This window comes from Bos grunniens, chromosome 29, assembly GCF_055505025.1.
Source record: "Bos grunniens cultivar Pamir isolate PY7600 chromosome 29, Bosgru_T2T1.0, whole genome shotgun sequence".
NCBI lineage: Eukaryota > Metazoa > Chordata > Mammalia > Artiodactyla > Bovidae > Bos > Bos grunniens.
The window spans coordinates 32,926,337-32,939,727 of record NC_141193.1 but is presented as its reverse complement, the minus strand read 5'-3'; the positions used below and the strand labels follow the sequence as shown (position 1 = coordinate 32,939,727).

The 13,391-nt window shown below is 37.8% G+C and overlaps 1 protein-coding gene across 18 annotated transcripts in view; it reads left to right on the top strand.

Annotated features, from left to right (window-relative positions):
• LOC147342476 (glycerophosphodiester phosphodiesterase 6-like) overlaps positions 1-13,391 on the top strand; it is a 173,941-nt gene that overhangs the window by 79,916 nt on the left and 80,634 nt on the right. For all 18 annotated transcript variants that reach the window (XM_086385725.1, XM_086385739.1, XM_086385735.1 and 15 more), the window contains one exon: positions 9,780-9,936. In XM_086385725.1, the coding sequence (XP_086241851.1) occupies positions 9,780-9,936 (157 nt within the window). The remainder of the gene's footprint in view (positions 1-9,779; positions 9,937-13,391) is intronic.

The following is a 13,391-nucleotide window of genomic DNA, read 5'->3' as shown; positions in this document are numbered from 1 at the left end:
CCCTCACACATGTCAGAATGGCTATTAACAAAAAGATAACAAATTATAAATATTGGCAAGGATGTGGAGAGAAAGGAGCTCTTGTGTACTGTTGATGAGAATGTAAACTAGTGCAGGCACTGTGGAGAACAATATGGAAGTTCCTAAAGAAATTAAACATAAATACCATATATTCTAGCAATTCCACTTCTAGTTGTATATATGAAGAAAATGAAAACACCAGTTTGAAAAGATATATGCCCCACTGTGTTCACTGTAGTAGCTTTATGTACAACATTCAAGATAAGGAAGCAACCTAAGTACCCATCAATAGGTGATTGGATAAAGAAGAAATGATGTGTATAAATATGCAGTATTTCTCAGCCATAAACAGAATGAAACTAGCCATTGGTGACATACGTTTGTACCTAGAGATAATTATGCCAAGTGAAATGGAACAAACATAACCAAATAGAAACAGAGTTAGTTATAGATGCAGAGAACAAACAGATAGTTGCCAGAAGAGACGAGATTTGTGGAGAGGAGAGAAATAGGTGAAGGACCTTAAGAGGTACAAGCTTTAAGTTAAAAAATAAGTAAATCACAGATATGAAATGCAAAGTGTGGTGAATATAGTCATGTAATATCTTTGGTGACAGATGACAACTAGGCTTAATGGTGATCATTGTTAAATGTACAGAAATATCAAATTACTGTGTAGTCTACCGAGAATTAATATAGTTGTAGTTCAGTTATTCTTTAATTATATTTCAAAAACAAGCAAGCAAACAAAAACAAGCAAGCAAACAAAAACTAAACAAACTCATAGAAAAAGAGGTCAGATTTGTTACTAGAGACAGTGACTAGATTTGTGACTCAGAGACAGGAGTGGGTGAAATTGGTGAAATGAGATGAAGCAGTCTTTCAGTTACAAGACAAATAAATAAAGGGATGTAATATGTAACACACTAAAGATAATTAAGGAAAAATATTTTTTAATTTTCTTAATGTTGTATCTAGTCCTTCTTCGATGGCTCAGTGATAAAGAAGCCACCTGCCAATGCAGGAGACATGGGTTTGATCCTTGGGTTGGGAAGATCCCCTGGAGAAGGAAATGACCACCCACTCCAGTATTCTTGCCTTGGAAATTCTATGGACTGAGAGGAGCCTGGCGGGCTATAGTACATGAGGTTGCAAAAGAGTTGAACATGATTTAGTGACTAAATAACAACATCATCAATATTGTACCTGAATGAGATGATGGATGTTCACTAAACGTAGTATAATCATACTGTGATAGATGTAAGTCAAATAATTATGTTGTATGCCTTAATCTTGTACAGTGCTGTATGTAAAGTGTATTTCAATAAAACTAGGGGGGAATCACTGAGATTTTGATAGGAATTGCATGAATCTTCTCTTTGCTCTGGTTAATAGTAATATATTAACAATGTTAATTTTTTCAATCCATAAACATGGGATGTGTTTACATTTATCTGTGTCTTCCTCCGCTTCTTTCAGAAATATTTTCTTGTTTTCATTGCATAAATCTTTCACCTCCTTTGTTTAAGTTCATTCTTTTAAGTACTTTATTCTTTTTGATGCCATTTTAATTGAAATTGTTTTTGTAATTTCTGTAATTAGTGACCAGAGTGGAGATTTCTTATATTTGGAGTATAGGATCTCTTTCTGACACCCTGAGTCTTACCATGCTTTGCAAGTTACTTCATGAACCTGTACACAGGTTCTTCATTCTTGTGTATAGAAATGCAGCTGATTTTTGGATATTTCCTTGGTATTGCTGTTTTGTGAAATTTATTTATTCTGTTTTTTGTTATAGAAATTTTAGGCTTTTCTGCATGTAAGAATTTTTGTTGTTCAGTGATTGTCATGTCTGATTCTTTGTGACCCTGTGGACAGCAGCTCGCCAGGCTTCCCTATCCTTCACTATCTCCCAAAGTTTGCTCAAATTCATGTGCATTGAGTCGGTGATGGTATCTAATCGTCTCATCTCTGCTGCCCTTTTCTCTTTTTGCCTTCAGTCTTTCCCGTCATCAGGGTCTTTTCCAGTGAGTCGGCTCTTCGTATCAAGTCGCCAAAGTATTGGAGTTTCAGCTTCAGCATTAGTCCTTCCAATCAATATTCAGGGTTGATTTCTTTTAGGATTGACTGGTTTGATTTTCTTACAATCAAAGGGACTTTCAAGAGTCTTCTCTAGCCCTGTAGTTTGAAAGCATCAATTCTTTGGCACTCAAACTTCTTTATGGTTCAGCTCTCACATCTGTATGTGACTACTGGGAAAACCATAGCTTTGACTATACAGACCTTTGTCAGCAAAGTAATGTCTCTGCTTTTTAATACACTGTCTAGGTCTGTTATACATTTCCTTCCAGGGGCAAGCATTTTTTAATTTCTTGGCTGAAGTCACTGTCCACAGTGATTTTGGAGGCCAAGAAAATAAAATCTGCTACTGTTTGCACTTTTTCCCCTTCTATTTGCCATGAAGTGATGGACCCAGATGCCATGATCTTAGTTTTTGAGTGTTGAGTTTTAAGCCAGCTTTTTCACTCTCCTCTTTCATCTTCATCAAGAGGCTCTTTAGTTCCTCTTTGCTTTCTGCCATAAGGGTGATATCATCTTCACATCTGAGGTTGTTGATATTTTTTGCAGCAGTCTTGATTCCAGCTTGTGATTCATCCAGCTCTGCATTTTGCATGATATGCTCTGCATATAAGTGAAACAGGGTGCCAGTATATAGCCTTGTCTTATTCTTTTCCCAATTTTGAACCAGTCATTTGTTCTATGTAAGTTTCAAACTGTTGCTTCTTGACCCACATACAAGTTTCTCAGGCCACAGGTAAGATGGTCTGGTATTCCCATCTCTTAAGAATTTTCCACAGTTTGGTGTGATCCACACAGTCAAAGGCTTTAGCGTAGTCAATGAAGCAGATGTTTTTCTGGAATTGCCTTGCTTTCTTTATGATCCAATAAATGTTGGCAATTTGATCTCTGGTTCCTCTGCCTTTTATAAACCCACCTTATACATCTGGAAGTTCTTGGTTCATGTACTACTGAAGCTTAGTTTGAAGGATTTTGAGCATGCCCTTACTAGCATGCGAAATGAGTGCAATATTTCGGGTAGTTTGAACATTCTTTGACACTGCTCTTCTTTGAGATTGGAATGAAAACTGACCTTTTCTAGTCCTGTGGCCACTGTTGAGTTTTCCAAATTTGCTGGCATATTGAGTGCAGCACTTTCACAGCATCATCTTTTAGGATTTGAAATAGCTCAACTGGAATTTCATCATCTCCACTAGCTTTGTTTGTAGTGATGCTTCCTAAGGCCCACTTGACTTCACACTACAGAATGTCTGGCTCTAGGCAAACCATCATAGTTATCCCGGTCATAAAGATCTTTTTTTGTATAGTTCTTCTGTGTATTGTCGCCACCTCTTCTTACTCTCTTCTGCTTCCGTTAGGTTACATTTCTGTCCTTTATTGTGCCCATCCTTGCATGAAATGTTCCCTTGGTATCTCCACTTTTCTTGACGAGATCTCTAATCTTTCCCATTCTGTTGTATTTCTCTACAGTTCTTCTCCTTGTTCATAAAGAAGACCTTCTTATCTCTTTGCTATTTTCTTGAACTCTGCATTCAGATGGGTTTATCTTTCCCTTCCTACCTTGCTTTTCACTTCTCTTATTTTCTCAGCTGTTTGTAAAGCCTCCTCAGACAACCACTTTGCCTTCTTGCACTTCTTTTTCTTTGGTATGGTTTTAGTCTCTGCCTCCTGTACAGTGTTACAAACCTCTGTCCATAGTTCTTCAGGCACTCTGTCTACCAGATCTAATCCCTTGAATCTGTTTGTCACCTCCACTGTATAGTCAATAATAAGGGATTTGATTTAGGTCATATCTGAATGGCCTAGAGGTTTGCCCTTCTTTCTTCAATTTAAGTCTGAAGTTTTCAATAAGGAGCTGATAATCTGATCCACAGTCAGCTCCAGGTCTTGTTTGTGCTGAGTGTATAGAGCTTCTCCATCTTTGTGTGCAAAGAATATAAGCAGTCTGATTTTAGTATTGACCTGTAGGTGATGTCTATGTGTAGTCATCTTTTGTGTTGTTGGAAGAGGGTTTTACTATGACCAGCGTGTTCTCTTGGCAAAACTCTGTTAACCGTTGTCCTACTTCAATTTGTATTCCAAGGCAAAACTTGCCTGTTACTCCAGGTATCTCTTGACTTCCTATTTTTGCATTCCAATCCCCTGTGATGAAAAGAACATCTTTTTTGATGTTAGTTTTAGAAGGTCTTGTAGGTCTTCATAGAACTGGTCAACTTCAGCTCTTTTGGCATTAGTGGTTGGGTCGTAGACTTGGATTACTGTGATATTGAATGGTTTGCCTTGGAAATGAACTGAGTTCATTCTGTCGTTTTTGAGATTACCCCCAAGTACTGCATTTTGGACTCTTTTGTTGACTGTGAGGGCTACTCCATTTCTTCTAAGGTATTCTTGCCCAGCGTAGTAAATATAATGGTTGTCTGAATTAAATTGCCCATTCCTGTCCATTTTAGTTCACTGATTCCTAAAATTGTCAGTGTTCACTCTTGCCATCTCCTGTTTGACCACGTCCAATTTACCTTGATTCATGGACCTAATATTCCAGGTTCCTATGCTGTATTATTCTTTGCAGCATCAGACTTTATTTTCACCTCCAGACATATCCACAACTGAGCATCCTTTTTGCTTTAACCCAGCAGCTTCATTCTTTCTGGAGCTATTAACTGCCCTCTGCTCTTCTCCTGTAGTATATTGAACACCTTCTGACCTGGGGGGCTCATCTGCAGTGTCGTATCATTTTGCCTTTTCATACTCTTAATGTTCATGGGGTTCTTGAGGCAAGAATACTGATGTGGTTTGCCATTCCCTTCTCAGTGGACTGCATTTTGTCAGAACTGTCTACAGTGATTCATTTGTCTTGTGTGGCATGGCATGGCATGGCTCATAGCTTCATTGAAGTTATGTAGGCCCCTTCACCAATGACAAGACCATGATCCATGAAGGTGGCATATAAGATAATACCATATGAAAACAGAAGTAATTTTAGCTTCTTCCATTCCAGCCTGGATCCATTTTATTTCTCTGTGTTTCTCAATTGCTCTGGCTAGAACTTCTAGCGTCACTTTGAGTACAAGTGCCAAAAGCACATTTCCTTACCTTCTAAGATCCTAATTTTAGAGGAAAAGCTTTTTGTCATTCACCATTGAATGTGGTGTTTGCCATGGCTTTTTCATATGTCTTTTTTTTTTAATTTAAATTTATTTATTTTAATTGGAGGCTAATTACTTTATAGTATTGTATTGGTTCTGCCACACGTCAACATGAATCCATCACGGGCGTACACATGTTCCCCATCCTGAACCCCTCTCCCACCTCCCATATGTGTCTTTTATTACTTTGGTGTAGTTTCTATTTTTAGCTTGATGAGAATGTTTATCATTAAAGGGTGTTGAATGTTGTCAAATTCCTTTTCTGTATCACTTGAAATAATTGTGTTTTTTTCTCTTTCATTCTTTTAATGTGGGTTTATTACATTGATGGATTTCAATAACATTCTTGAATTTTGGGACTAAATCTCACATATAATCTTTTTTAATACAGTGCTGAGTTCTATTTGCTATTTTATTGAGGTTTTTTTTACATCAGTGTTCATAAGGGATATTGTTCTATAATTTTATTTTCTTGTAGTATGTTTGTCTGGCTTTGATGTTGGGGTATCCTTTAGAGTCTGTTAGCTCTTACACCATCTTTTTTATTCTCATATTCAATAAGTTGTATTGTCTTATCTTTTAGTTTAGTGAGTTTTCCTTTTGCCTGTTTAAATCTGCCTTTGAATCCCTGTAGTCAGTTTTTCATTTCAGTTGTTGTACTTTTTAGCTCTATAATTTTTTGGTTTATTTTTTGGGTTTAATAAATCTATTAATATTTCCATTTTGTTCATACATTATTTTGTTGAGTTTATCGACATCTTTATTTAGTTCTTAGTGTCTTTAATATGATTGTTTTAAGGTTTTTATCTAGTATATCCACCATTAGCTTTTTTCAGGGACAGTTCTTGTTGATTTGTTTCCTTTGAATGGGCCATACTTTGTTTTTGTCAGTCTTGTGATTTTTTTTTTTGGTTAAAAATTGAGCATTTGAGATGAGTAGTATGGTAATACTGGAAATTAGATTCTCCCTCTTCCTTTTGGGTTTGCTGGGTTTTGTTGTTGTTGTTTCAATTTTTATTAGATGTCTCTGTGCCATGGATCAGCCTTAGGTGTAAACTTGAGTTTTTTTCAGGTTTTTCTGATCTTCCCTTGGCTATGTATGGTCACTTTCTAATTTCTCTTTGTATGTACTGCTGCTGCTCCTGCTATAAGTCGCTTCAGTCATGTCCAACTCTGTGCGACCCCATAGATGGCAGCCCACCAGGCTCCGCCATCCCTGGGATTCTCCAGGCAAGAACACTGGAGTGGGTTGCCATTTCCTTCTCCAATGCATGAAAGTGAAAAGTGAAAGTGAAGTCACTCAGTCGTGTCCAACTCTTCATGACCCCATGGACTGCAGCCTAGCAGGCTCCTCCGTCCATGGGATTTTCCAGGCAAGAGTACTGGAGTGGGGTGCGATTGCCTTCTCCATTTGTATGTACAGATATTTTTAATATTTTAAGTTTTTAATATAGATCACTTTAATATAAAGCTACTGTTTAATGGCAGATTTACAATAGGAGAAAAGGAGAAACATAAATGAGCGTTGAAAAGGGTGCTGCCCTTTAAATCTTGTGAAAGTCACTTCTGTTAGAGGGCTAGGGATTTGCAACAGCTGAAGAAGGTGCAACAACAGTCTTATCTCTCTGCTGTTTTGTGACAAGAAGTAACCAGTGACCAGAGCAGAGAAACCCTATATTTGGAATAGAGGATGTTTTTTTGCCACCCTGGCACTCACCAGCTGCTGTGCAAGTTACTCCAGGAACCTGTCCACAGTTGTTTGCCATGTGAATAGTGGTGGGTAATGAGTAGCTGCTGTTGTGCTAAGAGTTGAAATTGACTGAAATTAACCCCAGTTTACATCTGAGTTTTCCCATGGAAGTTGAACGCCTTTCATGTACTCCAAACTTCCAAGAGAATTACATCAGACAGTCTTCGGATGCAGTTGTTGTCTAGGTGGGGAGACAGATTCCTGGTGCTTTGTACTCTGTCATCTTCCCAGCACCATCTCTTCTTCCTTTCATTTTTGATGAATTTTAAGTTGATAGTTGTTTTCTTCCTTCACCATTTAAAATATGTTGTTTCATTATTTTCTGTATCTCATATTTTTTGTTGAAAAGTGTGCTATAAACTTATCTTTATTTCTATCTAAATATGTATTTTCTTTCCCTGTGGCTACTTTCACAATTTTCTTTTCCTCATCAATTTTTCACCATACACATGCACATAGTGTGGGATATGTGCCTGTGTATGTGCACTCCTGTATTTACTTTTCTTGGTATTCATCAGTGTTGTTGGATCTATTGATGCCTAACTTTTATAAATTTTTGAAATTTTTACTTTTACTTCCTCAGATATTTTTTCTGTTCCTCCCCTCTTTTTAGGTCTGCAACTGCATGTATATAATTACTGCTTGATATTGTCTTACAGTTCATTTGGATAGATTCTACTGCTGCACCTTCAAATTCACTGATCTTTATATCATCTGTAATATCAAATATGCTGTTAAATTCATTTAATGAACTTTTCATTTCAGTTAAATTTTTTTATCTCTAGAATTTCCATTTATTTTTTTTTTGGCTCTTAGAGTTTTGTCTTCATATGTTCATGTGTTCCTTTGAATCTATTACATACATCATCTATATTTTTTATCATGATTTAATATTCTTGTTTACGAATTCTGTCACCTCTGTCATTTCCAAGTTTGTCTTTACTGAGTAATTTCTCTAGGTTATGGTTACATTTTTATACTTCGTTACACATCTGGTAAATTTTGGTTATAAGCCAGACATTGTGACTTTACCATTCTGGGTGGTATATTTTTTTGTATTCCATTAAAGAATTTTGTGCTTATTCTAGCAGGCAATTAAGTTACTTGAATATTAGTTTGATCCTTTGGAGGATTGTTTTTAAGGTCTTTTATGGAGATTCTAAAGTAATTCTAGTTCTAAATTATTCCCATCTCAAAGACATATCCTTGTTATTATTGAGGTCATGCCACTAATAGAACTTGAATGAGTTACATCCCTTTGTGAGCTCTGTAAATTGTCTTGGAACTTTCTGGTTATTTTCCTTTTCTTGGAAGTTATTCTTGACAAACTTCATAAGAGTTTTACTCTGTACATTTACAAATTGATATTTAGGCATACTTCAAGGGATCCTTGTACATAGTTCTCCAGAATGCTTTCTTTTTGCATACCTCCATATGCATACCTACGAGACTCTAGCCAATAAATTCTAGCTTTCTTGACCTCTCCTTAATCTCATCTTCTTCTTCTCATTTCAGTAAGTGGCTGGGTACTTTCTAGATGCTCCACTCCTTGCTCCATGGGCTTCCCTGGTGGTACTAGTGGTAAAGAACCCGCCTGCCAATGCAGGAGATGTACGAGCTCAGGTTTGATCCCTGAATCAGGAAGATCCCTGGAGGAGGGCATGGCGACCCATTTTAGTATTCTTGTCTGGAGAATCCCCTGGACAGAGGAGCCTGCTGGGCTATAGTTCATAGGGTTGCAGAGAGTGAGACCCAACTTGAGTCGACTTATCATGCATGCCCATCTTGTCCCATGCCAAATTCCAGTATTCACCTGCAAGAAGGAAGCTTGGGTAATGGTAAAGCCTATTTCATTTGTTTGCCTTTTCTCAGAAATAATTATACTGTGCTCCCCATTGTCCACTTCCTACAAAAGTTAATTCTCTTGTCCAGTTTTCTAATTGTTCATGGGCAAGGGACTAGGTCTCAATCCTGTTACTCCTTAGTGATCATTACAGAGTTCTCATCATGTATATTTTAATCATAAAGAAAGAGAGATTTTCATAAAGACAGATTCCTCAAGGCAAATAGCTGATAACAGAAGTTTTCAGATAATAAACTTTTCTAATGATGCCACCTGATATGAGAATCTAGGACCAGAAATACTCAGGACAGTTGCCAGTTGGGAAATGAGTCAGAAAAACATAGGAAGTTTGTGTAGGTGCCTGTTTAGTATGGTTCTAGGGACTTTAGGACCTTGCCACATTCACTTCTCACTTACTTTACTCTCAGATGACTACTCTACCTATTGTTTTCTAGATCCATAAATTCCCTTGATAGGAAGGCTACTGTTTCACCATAGCTAATAGACTTAACGGAGCTTTCCTGGTAGCTCAGACGGTAGTCAGCCTGCAGTGCAGGAAACCCGGGTTCAATCCCTGGGTCAGGAAAATCCCCTGGAGGAGGGCATGGCAAGTCACTCCAATATTCTTGCTTGGAGAATCCCCCTAGACAGAGGAGCCTGGCAGGATCCAGTCCATGGGTTCACAAAGAGTCAGACATGACTGAGCAACTAAGCACAGCACAGTAGGCTTATTGTACATTACAAAAGATTGCTTCCTTGGGCAGAAAAATATTAATATAAAAGTATAAATTCCTGTACTTAATCCTTTGCTAAGATAAGGGAGGGAGTAAGGAACCTAGTAAGACTTGTGAACTTGATAGGCTTTTTGAGAACCCAGTCTGCCAGGGTGGCTGAATTCAGCCTATCTACCTTTTCTGCTCTTCTCCCTCTCTGCCTGCAGTTATGATCATGTGCCTTTTCTCATGCATGACTCTGACCTGAGAAGAACAACCAATATCAAGGAGGTCCTGCCAAATGCCTCTTTGACACACCCTTCCTTATTTGATTGGGATTTCCTGTCGACTCTGAATGCAGGCAAATGGTTTTCACATGCTCCGGTAAGACACGTTCTCCACTTCAAGAAACCTGCCTTGAACTCCCTCTTCTGTATGAGGTCATGTGCTGCTCCTGGAGATAAAGCCTTTAGATGAGGATAGGCAAGTGTGCACACAATTTCATCCCAGTTTGGTAGCATGATTATAGTTAGAATTCACAGGAATGTTATTCCAGTAATGTAGTCAGTCTAATTGCTGCTGGAAATTCTGAAAACAAGCTTTAAACTTATTCTTGGTCATTTACTTCCTTTTAATCCAAGAATTTCTTGAACTTGGGGCTTCCCTGGTGGCTCAGATGGTAAAGAATCTGCCTGCAATGTGGGAGACTGGAGTTTGATTCCTGGCAGTGTTTCAATAACAAGTTAGAGAATTTAGAATTATCCTGAATAGAAAGTCAGATTTACATGTGATAAAAGTCAAGCCTGCCTTCTGAAAATAGTTAAAGAAAAAGCAACTTACATTTTCCAGGTTATCATATCTACAGGGAATCCATGTGACCTAGGTTTCACCAATCAGATACACTCATTTTCAGTCTGATTTTGACAACAAACATCTGAGCAGGACAGACAGCAGACACTCATATTGCTAGCACCTATGGCAGCAGAGCTACAGTAGTTAGATGTCAGCTGTGGTAATGGCTGTCCTATCAGGTAGTTGTATAATTAGGAAAATAAATCTTCAGGGACTTTTGATTATGTACTAGGTGGAATGGATTTATTTACATTTGATGTTAATCCTGAAGACTGATTTGATCCTTTTTCATGTTAAAAGTGAAAAGTAAAGACTTACATAAAGAGACACTTATCCACTTGAAATTCTTTCTTTTAAGAAGTGTTACTGTAAGGGATAGCTGAACATTGATTTGTAATGATTGTATCACCTCAGAATACTTATTCTCATATGAGTACATAGCCTATAAATGTTGTTTCCATGTGAGAAATAAAGGGATACATCTGATATTCCAGGTTTCTGTGTGTATGTAGGCTCTGTATATGTCTCATCATATATGAATAAATAGAAATATACAGACTAGAGAGGCTCCATTAGTATGTACAATATATATTGGTTTAATTAGCCACATGCTAAGTCGCTTCATTTGTATCCAACTCTTTGTGACCCTCTGGACTGTAGCCCTCCAGGCTCCTCTGACAATGGGATTTTCCAGTCAAGAATATTATGCATTGGAAGGCAGATTCAACACCTGGACCTCCATGAAAGTCCCACAGGCAATACTGGAGTGGGTTGCCATTTCCTCCTCAGGGGATCTTCCCGACCCAGGGTTCAAACCCACATCTCTTAAATCTCCTGTTTCAGCAGATGGATTCTTTACCACTAGTGCCGCTCATAGAAGCCCTGATAGCCATAGGTAATGTTTTGACAAATATGTATTCCAAATGAGAAGGCTATTACAATATTTGTTGTGTAATGTATGGTTTGTAAAAGTCTTACTTACCATAAGTGATGGGATTGGATATATTATTTTAGTAATGTTATCTGTATGTTTTAGGATTAATAGTTTTGTTTTATCTGTTTGCAGTGTTTAGTTATACCTTTAGTCTGGTTACTGAAGAGTATTCTGAAACCTTGACTTCAAATATGATTATCTAGGGGGCTTTATTTTTTGGTTTGTTTGTAGAGCTTTCTTTGCTTGCATGCTATGCAGTCAGAAGTAGTCAAAGTGGTGTTGGCACATTATTTAAAACGTTTGTAAATTGGATAATTTTTCAGAGCAAAGAAATTCTTTAATTTGCAAAGGTTTTTCTGGGTGCTCTTTATTGGTTGGGTATAGTTATGAATTGATGGTGGTGGTGAGTTGATTATTATTTGACAGTAAAGTTATTATTCTTGAGATTACTTATGAAAATTAAATAGTTTGTGAAATAGTATAGTGAAATAAAAATAGATACAGAAGTTCTGGGAATTGTCCCTGGAAGATCAGCTGATCTATTTGGGGGCTTGCTTGGTGATTCACTGGTAAAGAGTCTGCCTGCAGTGCAGGAGACTCAAGTTCAATCCCTGGGTCAGGAAGATCCCCTCAAGAAGGAAATGGCAACCCACTCCAGTATTTTCTCCTGGAAAATCCCATGGACAGAGGAGCCTGGCAGGCTACAGTCCATGGGGTGGCAAGGAGTTGGGAACAACTTAAATTTGTTGGTATAGTTATTATTCTTGAGATTGCTTGTGAAAATTAGTGTGATCTATAATGGTTTTTCTAGTAGTCATGTGTGGTTTTTCCAGTAGTCATGAATATTCATTGCAAGGACTGATGATGAAGTTGAAACTCCAATACTTTGGCCATCTGGTACAAAGAACTGACTCATTGGAAAAGACCCAGATGCTGGGAAAGATTGAAGGCAGGAGGAGAAAGGGGTGACAGAGGATGAAATGATTGGATGGCATCACCGACTCAATGGACATGAGTTTGAGCAAGCTGTGGAAGTTGGTGATGGACAGGGAAGCCTGGCGTGCTGCAGTCCATGGGGTCACAAAGAGTCGGACATGACTGAGTGACTAAACTAAACTGAATAATGAAATAAAAAGAGATACGAAGTTCTGCAAATTGTCCCTGGAAGATCAGCTGAGTTCTTATTTTACTAGTAAAGCCAAAATTTCTGTGGAGCATTTTTATATCCTTTTGGAAAGTATAAATCTCAAAAGTTGTTCAGTCACTAAGTCACATCCAACTTTTTTTGACCCCATGGACTGCAGCACACCAGGCTTTGTGTCCTTCAACACCTCCTAGAGGTTGCTCAAACTCATGTCCATTGAGTCGGTGATGCCATCCAACCATCTCATCCTCTGTTGCCCCCTTCTCCTGCCCTCAGTCTTTCCCACCACCAGGGTCTTTTCCAGTGAGTCATCTCTTTGCATCAGGTGTCCAAAGTATTGGAGCTTCAGCTTCAGTATCAGTCCTTCCAATGAACATTAAGGGTTGATTTCCTTTAAGATTGACTGATTTGATCTCCTTGCAGTCCAAGGGACTTTCAGGAGTCTTCTCCAGCACCACTGTTCAAAAGCTTCAATCTTAAAAAATCTCAAAAGTATGAAAATGAAATTCTTATGCATATAGTGAGCAGATTATAATCTTATTTAGCACATTAATGAAATAAGCAGAACGACACTTAAAAGAAGTAAGAACTCAACATGCTTATAGTCAGAGCAACAAAGAAATGCTGAAATCACATTGTTAAGTTGGATACAAACCTAGTATGTTACCGTGTTAATATACTATATGGCAATGAAGATATCCTTTTGGAGTTATCTTTTTTATAAAAAATCATGTACATCTCTATTGGACGAAAATCATTTCCACTTTTATTAGTTGTCTACAAGTCACCATCTAACTTTACATAGTTGCACCCTAATCAGTAGAACATGGTAATTCAAAGAAAGGTACATTTCCTTAAGAGTCAGATGACCCTTACGTGAGCTTGTTAAACAGTGTGTTACCATGATAT